The 15808-nt window shown below is 27.7% G+C and overlaps 1 protein-coding gene across 1 annotated transcript; it reads left to right on the top strand.

Moving 5' to 3' along the window:
* The first annotated feature begins 8626 nt into the window (after positions 1-8626).
* On the top strand, positions 8627-11211 carry LOC123290577 (ADP-ribosylation factor-like protein 8B). Its single transcript, XM_044870818.1, has 4 exons — positions 8627-8909; positions 8991-9145; positions 9223-9384; positions 10355-11211. Exons 1-4 carry the CDS (start codon positions 8787-8789, stop codon positions 10473-10475), a joined length of 561 nt encoding a protein of 186 aa, XP_044726753.1. The 5' UTR covers positions 8627-8786; the 3' UTR covers positions 10476-11211.
* The last annotated feature ends 4597 nt before the right edge of the window (positions 11212-15808 follow it).

Below are 15808 nucleotides of genomic sequence, written 5' to 3'. Positions count from 1 at the left end.
TTGAATAAATAGTTTCAATAATCACTTGTAAGTTTTTAAAAAGGTTCACTAAAGTTGAGAAACATTGGCCACAGCCAGTACTTGGATTGGAGACCGCTTGAGAAAATTGTGTGCTGTTGATTTTTTATTATTTATAATAGTTTTTTTATACCCATAGTATGTTTTATATAAAACTCGAAAAATAGTCGTTGGAATGACTTGAAATTTTGACAGATCGTTTCATTTATACCCTCAAATTTCTAAACATTCTGAAATGACTGTCAAATACTACGCCTGGCTCTAGACCGAATAAATCTGATCAAATTTTTTACCTATTTTTCAAAGAAAAACTTAAAATTTATATTTGTTATAAGTAATGAAATTCTATTAATACTGTACTTATTTTTTTGTTTTTCTTGAAGTCAATTCTAAAAAAAATTTAACGTGTTGTTAAATTTTGTTTTTAACATTTTTAATTCTTAAAATTTTATTAAATGTACCATTTGCCTATGGCTAAATTAGGCAATGTAATGTAATATACCAAAATTCTTTTTGTCAAAGTTAGCCCTTTCGTTTAGGACGATCACTGAAGTCAGAATTAGGGAAATCACTCTTGAAATTCTGGAATTTTTTAAATATCCCTATAATTTACTTCCTTAAAAAATGTACATCTTCCAAAAAAAAAAGTTTCCATTCTAAAGTCTTCACAAAATAAAAACTTTGACAAAAAGATTGCGTTAATATTTCTTTGCCACAATCAGTTTTTCCAAAGGCTGATTGCAAAGTACCCTCCATTAAATATCGCCATTTAACGGTTTAATTTTCATTTTAGTTAAGACTAAGACATTCGGCAGCCATTTATTCAAGTTTTTTTCTAAATATAAACAATACTTCTTGAACGAACTTGAAACATTAAATCCATTTTATTAGTTTCAAAAATGGTATTAAATTTTAAAAATATATTAAATTTAAAGTTATTTTATTCATTTCGATGTAACACTTCCAGGGCTGCGAACTTTTCTTACAAGAAATCGTTCTCTACAAAAATTGGTTTCTTAACTAATTTACCGAATAAAAGAACTTTTAAAACTATTGGCGTCACTCCATAAAATATTTAAATCGGTACCAAAATAAAATGTCCTACCAGTACTCAATTCCTACCAATAGACTTTTTCATCGATTCGCTTTTATTTCGGGCAACTGTCAAAAACCTATACCATGGTAGAAAGAAGCCAAGGTATGTTCTTGCCAACTAGCCGCCATACTTGTTGTTTGCTCTCTTAATTTTTTATTTAAATGAGAGAGCGGTAAAAATCTAATATGGCGGCGGACCATACAAGAAGTAAAGACATTAAATATTTTCCCTCTTTGTCAAACAGCACTGTTAAGCATAGATGGAAGATATACAGAAACAAAGAAGATAGTTTTTTTTAATGAAAAGGTCTATTTATTGACCCTATGAAGTGTGAATTCTAACTTTTTTTCTCAAATGGAATAATTACGAAAACTTTTCTCCGTCTTATTTAAAGAAACCTAATTTTGATATTATAAAACTCTAATTGTTCGTTCCATAACCTTATTTTGTAGCCATACATAAGGATTAAAAATTAATATAAGTAAAATAAATAAAAAATATACGCACACGATCCTACAAATACACTAAAAAAAATTAAAAATAAAATGAATTTAATGGCAGTGTTTGATAAACCTTATTATGTTTTTTTGTAAAAAAAATATTTTTAAACAAAGTAGCGCATTTTGACGTGCTATAAATTTAGAATATTGAAAAAAAAAATAAAAATATTTTATATATATTATAAATAATGTTGACGGAATGAAAATAATAAGGAATATTTTCTGGTATTTTTGATGATAAAGTAAACAAAAAAGTGGACAAATCAAAGAAAATTTTGTTTGTCCAAAAAAATATTTATATTGTATTTGCATATCTTTAATAATATTAATTAAAAATAGCACATATGAGAAATTATTTCAAAAGTGACCAAAAAAACTAAGTGAAATTTTGGTCCATATAAATATTATAATTTTTTGTTTTTTTTGGAAAAATTCATCTACGAATGATATTTTTTAAGTTGTATGGGGATGCGAGTAGAAATACTATAAGAGTTCTATAATGAAAATTGAAAAGAAAATTTTCTCATTTGTGATATTAGAGCAAACAATGTTATTGAAAAGTTAAAATAATAAAAGAAAAAAAATAATCAAACTTGTAATATATGTTATATTAATTATTAAGGATAAAGAAAAACTTTTAAATTAATTTTCTGTGTTATAAATGATGCAAAAAAAACAAGATGGATTTTGAGGTTAGATGTTGTATTTGACAGTTATTTCAGAACGACTGGAAATTTGAGAAGCTGCTGTCACAAGTTATTCTCTATGAAAATTTGCATAGTCGGGACATTTTGGAGTGTCGCAAGAACGTTATCAGCCATTTTGGTGACGTATTATTGGTAAAAACAACAGTCGTGAATGTAATTATTATATGTATTAATAAATTTGATGATAACATAACCTACAATTACTATGAAAGCCATCAACAAATTAGTAATTAATGCATATTATTTTTGCCTATATGATGTCACATCATGGCAGTCACATTATTCAATTGTTTTCTCATTTGAATAGCGTTCCCTTTCCGGATCTGTTTGAATGAGAAGTCTCCGGCTATGAAAATTTTCATGGAGCAAGAAGTTATTAGCTACGGTGTTGAAAACAACCTCTAATATTTCCTCTCAAATGACTATCAAATATCACTTCTGCCCTAAAAACAAGAGATAAAAACTCCCTCCTATAATTAATGAAGTAATTCAATCGATATATGTATTTAAAAATTATTATTACTAACTGCGTACATATTGTGCCATAATTACTAATTAATTTCCTAAGTTATTAATAAAATACGTTTTAAAAATTAAAAATAAATAAATATATATATATAGATAAGATTCATCGAAATATTATTCAAACCTATAAAACTTTATTATTTCATATCGCAATGCATTCAAAAGCAAAGCAACAAGAAAAAAGCTAAAATTTTTATTATTTTGTGAATCTTTAAAAACAACTATCGTCTTCCTAAATTGCACAATTTCTTCAAATTTTTTATTAAAAATGTTAATGGACTAAAAACTTTATAATATTAATTACATTAATTATTATTATTCGATTTATTATCCTGTTTTTTTTTTAATTAAAAAAGAAAGAGAGGTGTCGTGGGACACCCGGTAGGAACATGTATACTTCTGATTTAGTAGTCAACCCAACATGTGCGTGCATTACATACATTTGGTTTGATCAGGATATTTATTATGGCATAGCATAAAATTTCCTAGTACTTACTTAGTTATCTCTATTATCTTTAACTTCTGATAACTGACTTTCACAACTCATTATTTTTCATGGAAAAACATAAAGTTTTGACAAAAAATAGAACAATTTTTTTAAGTTCTAACAAATTAAGTTTTATCACTACGGTTTGATTCTTGATGACGTAAGAGACATTTGTGCGCAGTCACATTCTGCGCATTTGTGTACATAAAATTACAAATCTATCAGTCTAGAATAGTAATAGTTAATGTTTTTTGTATTATAATTTTTTTAAAGAATAATAAACAAACTGAAATTAGTCCATTAATATTCAAAATAAATAAAATAAATATGTAAAACCGTATCCGATATTTTTATATTTATACTGTGAGCACATATTGGAGTGTCTTTGTAATAAAAATAAAACTGAAATAAATTTTATCTCCAATTGTTGTTATAAATCCAATTAAATAATATTAGCATATATATTTAATTACTGTGACACAAAAGTTACGAATATTTGTTAAGATAATTTACCAATTTTACCACATAAGTGACACAATTCATTTAAACAAAAAAAAAAGGACTTAACCTTAAATTACATTAATAATGTCTATAAAAATATTCCAAAAGTGTGATTTTTTGAAAAACACACACACAAACTATGTTATTAGAATGAAATTATACACAGTTTTTGAATATATGACTTTGGTGGGGGAATAAAACAAAATGGTAGTGTTGCCAACTCTACTAACTTTTAGGTAGATTTACCAACTTTGTTTCTTTGTTTTTTTATCGACATTTTTATTGTCATTTCATTAATTTCACATTTAAAGCAAAATAATTCTAAATTGTTTGATCAAAATATGGCGTGAAGGATCTAGTTTTGTAACAGGTCGACCAAAACCGTTACACGATGAGTACCAGGATGAATTACGCAAAAACTTTTGGGTTGGCAACACTGGCAGATGGAATCATAATCGGTTGAAGCCTTCTCTCAAGTTTTCCCCGCAAATTTCATATATTGACTGTAAAATTTTTAATAAAACAACGAATCAAGATTTATATTAAAATAATATAATAGAGTCTATGATTTTTAGTTTAAGAAAAGTCGAAGAATTGGTGAATATTTTATTAAAGTTGTTTAGAAATCGTTACGTTAATTACTTGAATTAATTTATCGATTATTCATATCAGCTTTATTATATTTTTGAAAATAATTCACCAGTTTTTACGACTCTTGTCAGTTAATTGTTAATTGCAATAAAAATATTTCTTATAATTCGAAAATTTTCGTAATACCTACTTGTTTTTAAAAACGACTATACCATGCGCTCGGTTCAACAAATTTTTAAAAAAAATTATAGTTTTTTTTATCTAAATTGATTGAAGTTGAGATTGGGACAGTTCTCGATTAGCTACAAGAGAAGAAAATGAGTTACAAATGGAAGAATAGAGAAGTTGCATGTTTTTGAATTTATCTTTTTTCAAATATTTACTAAAAATTTTGTTAATAATTGATTTTTCATGTAATTTTACGAATGGTTTTTCTAAACTATAAATTCAAACGCCAGTGACGTCAATACATCGATTTAGTAGCTCCGCCACTCGGAGAAATGGTAAAATAACATGAAGAATGATAAATGGTTTGTTTCTCAACTTGCTTTTTTTATATTATAACGTAATTTTTCATAGAAACAAGCCGTATAATGTGAATTTAGCGTGATTCTGATTGATTCACAGCCTCAACGGGTGTAAATACGTCACAATCAGTAACAAGTCCGTTTTTTTACTACTTAAAAATACTTTAGATTAATTATTCTTTCATTTATATATGAATTTATGGCAAACAAAAATTAATGCAACTTCTCGACTCTCTAAAAATTGACTCTTAATCGAATATCATGTCTTTTTTAATATTTTCTTTTGGTTTCTGCTTGAATGCCAAATAATATTTTGGCGAAACGAAAATTCCTTAAATAGACAATATAACTCCCTTTTGTTGAAACGGCTAACGGTGCATGGAATAGTAGTTGGAACGGGACAAATTTGTTGGAATGAGACAATTAAAATAGTTTTAATACTGTTATTAAATGAATACTTAATAGACTGGAAATTGGGATTTTATCGTAAACAATTCATACTTTTGTAACCCCAAAAAATAAATTACCACGTAAATGAACAAACAAAAATTTTGATTAATCAATAGAGCTTGAATAAGAAAAAAAATAATCACAAACTAGTAATTTAAGAATTCAAAATACAATTCTCTATTTTCATGCATAAAAAAAAATACAAAATATGCAAATTATTAAAAGAAAATATTCAGTTCAATTGAATATTTTAATGGAAGAAAATGTTTTTTGAACAAAAATCTATATATTATAAAAAAAAATTAAAAATAAACTTAAAAAAAAAATAAAACAAATTTTACACTTTTATGATGAACACAAAAATATTATAAAAATAATAAATAATAAAAACATTTCAGCCATATTTAATAAATTATAAAAAATTATTTTATTCACGGTAAAGAAATTTAGTAAAAAAAAAAACATTTAAAATAAGTCCGTGTGGTATTTTTAAGAATACATTAAAATACAAAAAAAAGTAGACTTTTTTCGTATAAAAAAATCATAGAGAATTATCAAGAATTTTTGTTTAATAATCTTTAAATTCATTAAAAAATCAAAATAATTTTGCTCTTTTAATCTTCAGAAAAAGAGTTAAAACAGACATGCGCAATCGGAGTAAAAATATAAAAATATGTGGAAAAATTAATTGATATGGTTTTCTAATGAATTCTAAATGTTTCGTTATTTTTTTCATTATTTCTTCAAGTTGTATAAAGACACAACGACAGGTACAAAAAGTAGAAATTGCAAATTATTTTATTAAGGCTGAAGAAGTCATGAAAAAGTGACGAAACGTTGTAAACTAGACTTAAATAATTGTCCAAATGAAAATTTATCTTGATAATTCATCTGAGACAAAAAATTTTGCTTACTCTGTAAAAAAAAAAACTTATTAATGAACTGAAATAAATGCATTTTGTCGTACCAAAGTTATTTTTGAAAAAAAGAAGGTATAAGTAAAAATATTATATGAAAAAAAAAACGCCGTAGTAATTTATGTATTTGCAAAAAAAAGAAAACTAATTGTCAAATTCATTAGCCATGAATTTTAAGCACACAATAAAATGTGATTAAAATTAAAAATAATTAAACAGTAGGACATTCCGTAAACGTGTTTTTTCTATAATGCAATATACTTTTTTTTCCGTATTTTTCTTTTCAATTTTGTAATTCATTCCAAATGAAAATATTTCACAATTTCATTTCTTTTTTCTTTTTGTACTCATTAATTTTTTTTATATAAAAGAAAACGTAATGTCATCCGAATTTAAAAGGCTTAAAAACAAATGATGTTGTTATATTGACGAATATGTATTTGATTGAATTATTGTAATAAAAAAATAAATAAAGGCCTTCCATAGGATGAAATTTTGTAATTGTTATGTAACAAGTAATTATTCATTTATAATGAAAAATAATAATTTTTTGTTTCTTTATAAAAAATTTAAATAAAAATAAAAAAAATCATTTATTGTATTAAATTATAAGAGAATTATGTTATTACATTATTATTTTATGTAAATAATATCTTCAAATAATAATTGATGTCCAAAAATTGTTTTGTTGTTTTATTTCATCTACCATCCACAGGTACCCTAATTGTTATAGATAATAATAGAGAATTTGGATAGAAAAATCGATCTAGCTAAATATCATATTTAGAAAATGTCGTTTTATTCGTGTTTTCAGGAAAAACTGAAACAGTGACTGTGAAATATGACTCTCTCTGACATCTATTGGCGACGAAATAAAGTACATTACCGGGACATTCAAATTGGTATTTGTGTGGAGACATTTTAAATAGTTCTTATATTAGTGATAAAATTTGCCGAGTAAAGCACGGTTACAACATTTTATATGGCGAGCATAATGACACTGACGGCAAAGGCGAGCAAAGATCGATTATTCCTCTCCCCGTAACTCTTTTTTTAAGAGGTAAATATTTGAGTAGCTATAAGTAGAAATCAAATCTAACAGCGACGCAACAGAGGTAATCATTTTCTCAAAACACCATTGAATACTACTCGCATGAATACGTGTGGGCAACCACACTTGTGTAGGAAAAAAAATACCTTCGCACCATCTACGCAAAAAAGGCATAGAAAAATAAAAAATAAATATTATAGCATGTATTGAAAACTGGGAATTGCAACCTCGCTAACTGGTGATAATATTTCGTGCTAATTAAAACCAAAAGTGGGCCCGTTTTCAGTAGTTCCATTTTGGACAACAAGATGGAGCTACTTGTGCCATTTTAAAAGCCAATAAAAACATTTAAATTCAAATCAGATAACTGGGAGTTGTAACCCTGGCAATTGTTTATAATAATTCGTTTTAATTAAAACAGGAAGTGGACCCGTTTTCAGCGTTTTCAGTAGTTCCAATTTAGACTTCCAGGTTACTTGACATTTATCAATATAGAATTATATTCTTCCAACGATAACAAACTTTGACGTCAAACATTAGTTTTAATGAATCTTACGTTATTAGCAGTAGGTATACTGTAAATTATTCCTGTCTGAGTTGTGAATTATTCCTGTGAGGTATGTGAAAAATGATTCCCAAACAATATTAAGGCAATTCACGCTCAAAGATCTACCGCACGTAGCCTTGCAATGTGAAATGGTAAACAATATATGTACCTATACGAATTTTGAAGTTTAGTGTTTAGAACGAAAAAAAAAAGATATTTTATGTATGAATCCGGAGAATCTAAACCTTCAGATTTCGATAGCTGGAGGCCACAAACCGAAATCGGAGAAATGGCAATCCTAGGCACAGACATGTAGTACATAGATAAGGACGCTTTATCTACGTTTCATATTTATAGTATCTCTTATTTTGTCTGGAGCTAAAAGTACTAAAATAAACAACCATTCTACAAAAAAAAAGTTTGTTGGCAGCTGACTAATCTTGAATTATATTATTTTATTTAGAAATTTATTTATTTTGAATCAACTTGAAGCCTAATTAACATAAAAAAGTCAAAATTTTTTTTAACGGATAAAAAAATTTATTTAACAATAATACTTGTTGAAATTTATAAACATAAATTTAAAAAAAATTAAGATTTTAAATAGCAAAGATAAATTCCCGCCATCAATTCAAAATTTATACATACATTTGATAAAAGATCGACGCGTATATGTTTACAAAGCTAGTACAAGCGCACATATAAAAGTCAGATGACGGGTTTGACATATCGGGAAGGGAGTTTTGATAAAAGGCTAAGAATTAAGAATTTTTTGTATACACATACGTATTAAAAAAAAAACATACAACACGCAATATTCATAAATTAAAATAATTGTGCACCTTTTTTTAATAAATAAATATCCAAAAATGTTGGCGTTAATGAATCGTATACTAGATTGGTTTAGGAGTTTATTTTGGAAAGAAGAAATGGAATTAACATTGGTTGGATTACAATATTCTGGAAAAACAACTTTTGTAAATGTTATCGCTGTACGTATCTCACGCACACTGTTGCTATGACTTAAATCCCCTTGATAAAATTCCTCATCCAATATTAAATTTTTTTTCTAGTCAGGACAATTCAGTGAAGACATGATTCCCACAGTAGGTTTTAATATGAGAAAAATAACAAAAGGTAATGTCACAATAAAAGTATGGGATATTGGAGGTCAACCACGATTTCGATCCATGTGGGAACGATATTGTCGGGGTGTTAATGCTATTGTGTAAGTTTTTCGATCAATATGGAATTTTTTTTCTTTGTCATTATCAAGTCTTTATTTATTTCCGTTTTTGTTCATAGTTATATGGTTGATGCTGCAGATCCAGAGAAAATTGAAGCTTCACGAAATGAACTTCATAATTTATTAGATAAACCACAACTTACGGGAATTCCAGTTTTGGTGCTTGGGAATAAACGTGATTTACCACATGCCCTTGATGAAAATGGTCTTATTGAACGAATGTTTGTATATTTTTCTATTTTATTATTCTTTTTGGGTATTTCGGTATCAAAATTTAGAAAGATTTCGAACAAAAACTTTAAATTACTGTCTGTCTTGGTTACATAGTTTTGATAAATTCTTTGTTGAATATCTTTCTACCCACTCGGTTTCCCACTCAGTTTTTGGTTAATTTATGCAATTTAATGCAAATTTTTCATATAAAAAGTGTTTCAAATTCAAAATTAGTGTAATTGACCGGGAAATTATTTTGAAATTAGGTAAATTAGAAAAATATTGGAAACTAAACCATAATAAACAGAATTTTCACCCCCGACTAAAAAGAGGGATATAGTCTGTGGGAACGTAGCTTCTAATCGGAAGAAGCGATTTTTTGTTTGTTTGAAAAGCAATTTGATCTAGAGTATTGTTAATCACATTTAAAGTGCGTGTTTAGGGTTCCGAAACCGATAATAACTGGAAAATAGGTGAAGATCTTAAAACGGCTGATCAAATTTTCTTAAAACATAGCTAAAAACACTCTCGATCAAATTACTTTATGCTATTTTAAGCAGATGAAGCTATAGGATTTTGTCGAGGTCACACGCCACCCAGAAAGCCCACATCTTCTTCTCCTGGATTTCTCACATCCAAGGTTTGGGACCCAAACAGTTTAAACCTGACACTCTCTATGTGGGATCATCAGGTTACTTCAAGTGGGATCATCAAAGTTTGTCCCTGCCACATACAATGCGCAAAGTCCCAGTAATCCAGTAATTTAATTTATTTTTTCTTTTTTGGATTTAAATAACCCTAGAAAATAATTCTCGTACAAATCACAAATATTCTTACAGAAGCAAAATTTATTTACACAGCTAAATTCATACAGCTAACGTACGCTTTGCCGAGGAATGTTAGACATATCGTTATCCCCCCACCTTTATACTTTTATATGTTAAATACATGCTACAATTTTAATTTTTTTCCAAACAGGAATTTATCTGCAATACAAGATCGTGAAATATGCTGTTATTCAATCTCATGCAAAGAAAAAGATAATATCGATATAACATTACAATGGTTGATTGCACATTCCAAGTCAGGTATTCGTTAAGTACACGATGTGTGTGACGGGGGATCGAATCAAAGCAATTCGATACTCTGGGGGATCGATGATTGAAATCATCTTTATAATATAGGGGGGGTTTTGTTGAACAAATGAACAATAGGAGAGACATTTGACATTGTTTGCTATACCTACAATTTAATAAAAATTTAATAATATGTTTTCAAAATGCATAAAAAAAAATACTACGGTTTTCATTCACAGATGTCGTTACTAAACTTACAAAAATACCATAGTTGGAGTAGGTAAATGAATTAGATTTCCGCTCCAACAAAATAACATACATATTCTCTCGAGACGGTCCTATGTCAGTAGGGATGCGAATTTTACCGGTAAAATATATATTTTAATTAATTTACCAATAAAATTCTGGTAAATTATCGGATAATTACACAAATAAGTTTTTAATGTCATCTAGCATATCTACAACGTATTACTGGAGCATAATGTCATCGTAGGTCAGGGGTGGCGAACCTTTATGTATCAACGTGGCATTTTTTTCTAAAGAATGAGACCATAGACGTGCCGTGAAATAATTTTAACTTTATAATTATTGGAAAAATGATAAAACTAACTATTATCAACTCAAAACTTCTTTATTTACTACAAAATAAATACATTTTGCACAGTTCTTATTAGCGATCTAAGGTTTAGTATAGACATCTATGTATTCATTAATAATAGATCTTTTTATGTTTAAAAATCAGATTATAGAAATTATTTCATTAAAAGAAAAAAAAAAAACTTAATATTTAAAGTTATATAACTAGCATTATAAAAAAAACAAAATGGTTGTAAACATTTATTCTTGAGTTTTTAAGTTTATTAAAAGTGCAATTTTTAGCTTCAAAATTTTGTACGATTTCAATAATTTGTACACATTTCCTCATTTCAACCGCTTTAATACAGGAGGAAACATTTGACATAAAACAGGGAAACTTAATCTAAAATTTGCAATATACAGGGTGTCCCTTTTTTAAGTTGACATATGCTTGAAATTCGAAAAATAAATTTTATTGATAAAAATGCTTCAAGCGAAAAATGTTGGGTGTGTAGGCGCACATTTTACGCAGACATTAAACTTTACCTAGAAAAATTTTCCAATAAATCCAATAAAAGGGATTTGTTTTTCTATAAAGATCTTTTTTGTTCAAGTTGAATGAACAAACGCACAAAAAGCTGGATTTTTGCTATCAATTACTGTCTTAAACTATTCAGTTAAAAAAAAAAAAATTTCGTATTTATAAAAAACAACTTTCTAACTTAAAGTGTTCATCTAATGTTTGTCAGCTATGAATCACAGAGAGGTTTTAATTGAACCTGAAAACTTAGATCGAATTCAATACCGGTGTAAGATATGTGACTTTAAAACTAACATTTTTCTTTGAAGCATTTTCCTCGATTAAATTTATCGAGTTTCAAGCATGTATCAACTTAAAAAAGACACGCTGTATAAATTTTTAACTAAAACAAAAAGTTGAAATCTTACAAAATTGTCATAGATTTTTTTTTAAATATATAGAATTTAATTAGACTGAGAGGTAAAGAAAATAGGATGAAAATTAAACTAAATTGTTTAGATCTTTTACATAACGTAGAATTTTCGAGTAACTCAAGCCAACCGTATGGCCATCTATGTTTTATTATTTGAACTATGTCTAATTATGATTTATAAATTATAAAATTCGATTATCAGTTTACTTTGTGGTTACTTTATCAAGGTAATTAATGTTTTTATTTATGATTGTGTGTAAATTTTTATTTCTATTTTCTGCACCTCTCATTTTTAATTAGAAACAGAATTTGATTTACTATGTGGATAAAATTACCATGGATTTAGAAAAAATAAAAGTGATATGACTTGCCTTTTCTTTTAAAACAAAAAGTAACAAATCGTCAACAAAGTAAATCGAATCTCACACGCGACACATATAAAATTAATTTATTCGTATTATTACAACAAATATTTAGGAATCATAAAAATAGTTTTAAAACAATAATAATACAAATAATAACAAAATGGTGCATTTCATAAACAATATTGATATAATTTGTATAAAATTTACAAAAAAACGATGATGATTATATTTGGCAGCAAAGTTTTGGGCCCAGAAAGAGCTCTCATATAGCCAGTCAGGTCCAAAAATTAGATTTTATTTTTTCATATTTTTTTTTCTTGTGTGTACAAATATGTGTTTTTAATTTTTAAGATTTAAATATTAATATTTATATAAAAATGTTTTATGATAATATATTTTGTTTGTACTGAAATCTCGAATAAATTTTTTTTGATTTTTGCACGGTTTTCAACTTATTTAATTCGTCTTTTTTACAACTTTTATCTGAGTTTATGAATTCCACCAAAATTTCTTTTTTTCTGTTAAGTATGAACGATTTTTCGTACATTAAGATACTCGGATCTCCGACGTTTTGACTGTAAAACCACTTTTCAGTATCTTGTACAATGAAACTTTTAGCTATTCGAATCCAAGTCGGCGAGTATCGGAAGATTTGAGGATCTGTGTACGAAAAGTCTCAATTTTTTTTTCTGTGTACCTTTTTTATTAGTTATTTAGGCTTGGCGCACCTGAGCGTGTTATGGATGCATGGATTATTTTATCATTATGATTTAAAAGAGTTGAATTTTGATCCAACAGTTCGAAAGTATTTTTGTGAATCGCCCAACATAGTTTAGTCTCAAATAAGTGACCTTTTAAACAAAAAATCAAAATCGGTTCATCCGTTTAGGAGTTAAGATGCCACAGGCAGATACGTCAATCTTAGAACACTCCTCTTTTTTGTGTACATGTTTTGTGAAAGTTTCATCAAGTGCCCATGGATTCTATTTATTATTTAATTATTCTACGAAGTTTACTTAGTTTATGCAGCAAGATCTCACATAAAAATTATAATTCTAGTAGAAGAGTATAACACTCCAATAATATCGGGAATCTTAGCCTGATTCAATGCATTCCTTAGTCAATTGTTTTTACACGAATCTTGCATAATCAAAATGATTATGCAATGAACAGAAAAAGGACGAAGACGCCACACAAGGGAAAGGGCCCTACGAAAAATAGAAAAACGGCGCCAAATTTGAGTAAGACGTCCTTGTATCGTTACAAGAAAGGCGCCTTGCGATGCCGTGGTTCTAGAACGCCATCTCCATCAAATCCGCCACATCTTTGTGAGTTCATAATGTGCAGTTACCATTTTACACCGGTTAGACATGACACTTACCACTAAGTTGAACTACGGTCTCATTGAATTGTCTTTTATGGGACAAAATTAAAATAATACGCCTCATTAAATTCGAGGATATGATGTTCCATTGAACCATAACATGCTCGTGTGAACAAGCCTGAAACCATTTTATTTAACAACGAAAAGCTATGCAAAATTTTTTAATATTTCAAGTTCTAATATCAAAGAGAATGATTGAAATATCCTACAAGTCACGTTTGTAAGGCATTTGTCTTAGCTCTGTGATAAGTTAGAAAGCACATTTATATAACCATTAAGCTTTTATTGGGTTTTTCAGTTGAGATTACAGCGCCATAATGTTAGAAACATTGAAATTTGTTATAAATTGATCCATGATGGAGAGTATATCACGTAAGTCTCTAAAAACTACGGATATTGTGAACAACAGGTTATGTATCGACGGTGTGGACTCTTATTAATAACGCCAGTTAGAGTATCTCTTAACTGGAACACCCAATAGAATTAAACAATTATTTGAAAATTCCACAAAAATAATATTTTATGTGATAATGTAAGCCTCCTTTTCCTACTTCATTAGACTATAAACCCTTATAGAGGCCAGACTGTTTGTATATCAAAATCAACCTTTCCAAATTATTGTATTTTGAATATATAACAAAAAAAAAATTGTACTGTTTGATAAATTAGCAACAAAAATTTAGTACTTAAGTTTAGAATTTAATGGGACTTCCGCTACATTAATCACTCAATTTGAACACACAAAAAAATCACTTATTAGGTTAAAAATTAAATACACAACCAGGTAAAACAAAAAAAAATAAGCAAACAGCTGAGACTGCATAATTTGCATAATCAAAGAAATCAATATTTTAAGCTACATTTTAAAAATAATATGCTGACTATGTCAATTGTGCCAAAGCCTTTATAAAATGATTTTACAACTTAATAAGGCTGGGACACATTTAATATATTAAAGACGTCTAGAGTTGCCTCGAAGAATGTTAATGGGATAAGAGGAGCGAATTGTGGGCGGGCAGGAAATGTCTGAAAACATGGTGGGATCTGGTGGCGGACTGCACCAGATTCCCAAATGCAGTCCACCAAATTAGCAAAGAGTAACATTCATAATGGTGAGATCTGTTTCAAAGGCTGGGTCAAAATTAAGCAAATGTAAGGACCATATACAGAACAAATCAATTTTCACAGCTTTTTTCGTGAATACGCACTAGTAAACGCATTAAACACAACCGCTTTCAAATGCGAAGTGGACTTTATCAATATCTAATTTTAATAAGAAAAGAAAGATTTAAAATCGAGCCGTCTTACAATTTTAGCATTCCAACAGCTTCCTCTTGTCCTCGCATAACAATCTTCACGGTCGACGTTATGTTACCAAATAATTAAATAATAAAAACAAGTTTACTTGTTGACATTGAACAATGCATTAATTAAACAAAAATTTTAAAAAAATTTAAAAATGATCAAAATAATTATAAAACACTATGTATAAAAATTCAAATAATATGATTAGAAGACTTTGACGGGGAACAGGAATTTAAAAATATTGTAAAATTTTAAAATGAGAGATATGAAAGTAAAAGCAATTTTTTTTTAGTAAATAGATTCTATTTGTTTTTATAATTTTCTTTTAAAATGATTAAACTAATTAAATAATATATTTTATTTTTTGATTAATCACAAATTTTATAATTACAAGATAAATATTTGCTTTGCTTAAAAAATAAATTGTAAGAAACTATTTTGTATATTATGGCTCTCTATAAATGATTTTGTGTTTATTTTTTAAGTTGTATAAAAATTTTTTTTATTTTGTAAGTTGCCAAAATATTATGAAATAAACTCAAATAATATATTAAATTTGTTTTAATTTTATCCCTCCAAAAACCATTTCTGTTATACTCAATAATTTTCACTAACGTTTATATCATGGAGGTTAGAGAGAAGGAGAGCGATCGCTACGCTCTAAAGCATTAAACTTTAAAACGTCCCTGAAAATTTGTATAATTTATAGTTCATTTTTCAGCCACCAGCCGCGCTGTCGTCGGTAAGTAGTATCTGCGAAGTTAGCTGTTTAT

Source organism: Chrysoperla carnea, chromosome 1, assembly GCF_905475395.1.
Source record: "Chrysoperla carnea chromosome 1, inChrCarn1.1, whole genome shotgun sequence".
In the NCBI taxonomy this organism is placed as follows: Eukaryota; Metazoa; Arthropoda; class Insecta; order Neuroptera; family Chrysopidae; genus Chrysoperla; species Chrysoperla carnea.
Note: the sequence above shows the minus strand (reverse complement) of the source record. Positions and strands in the feature narration are given on the sequence as shown.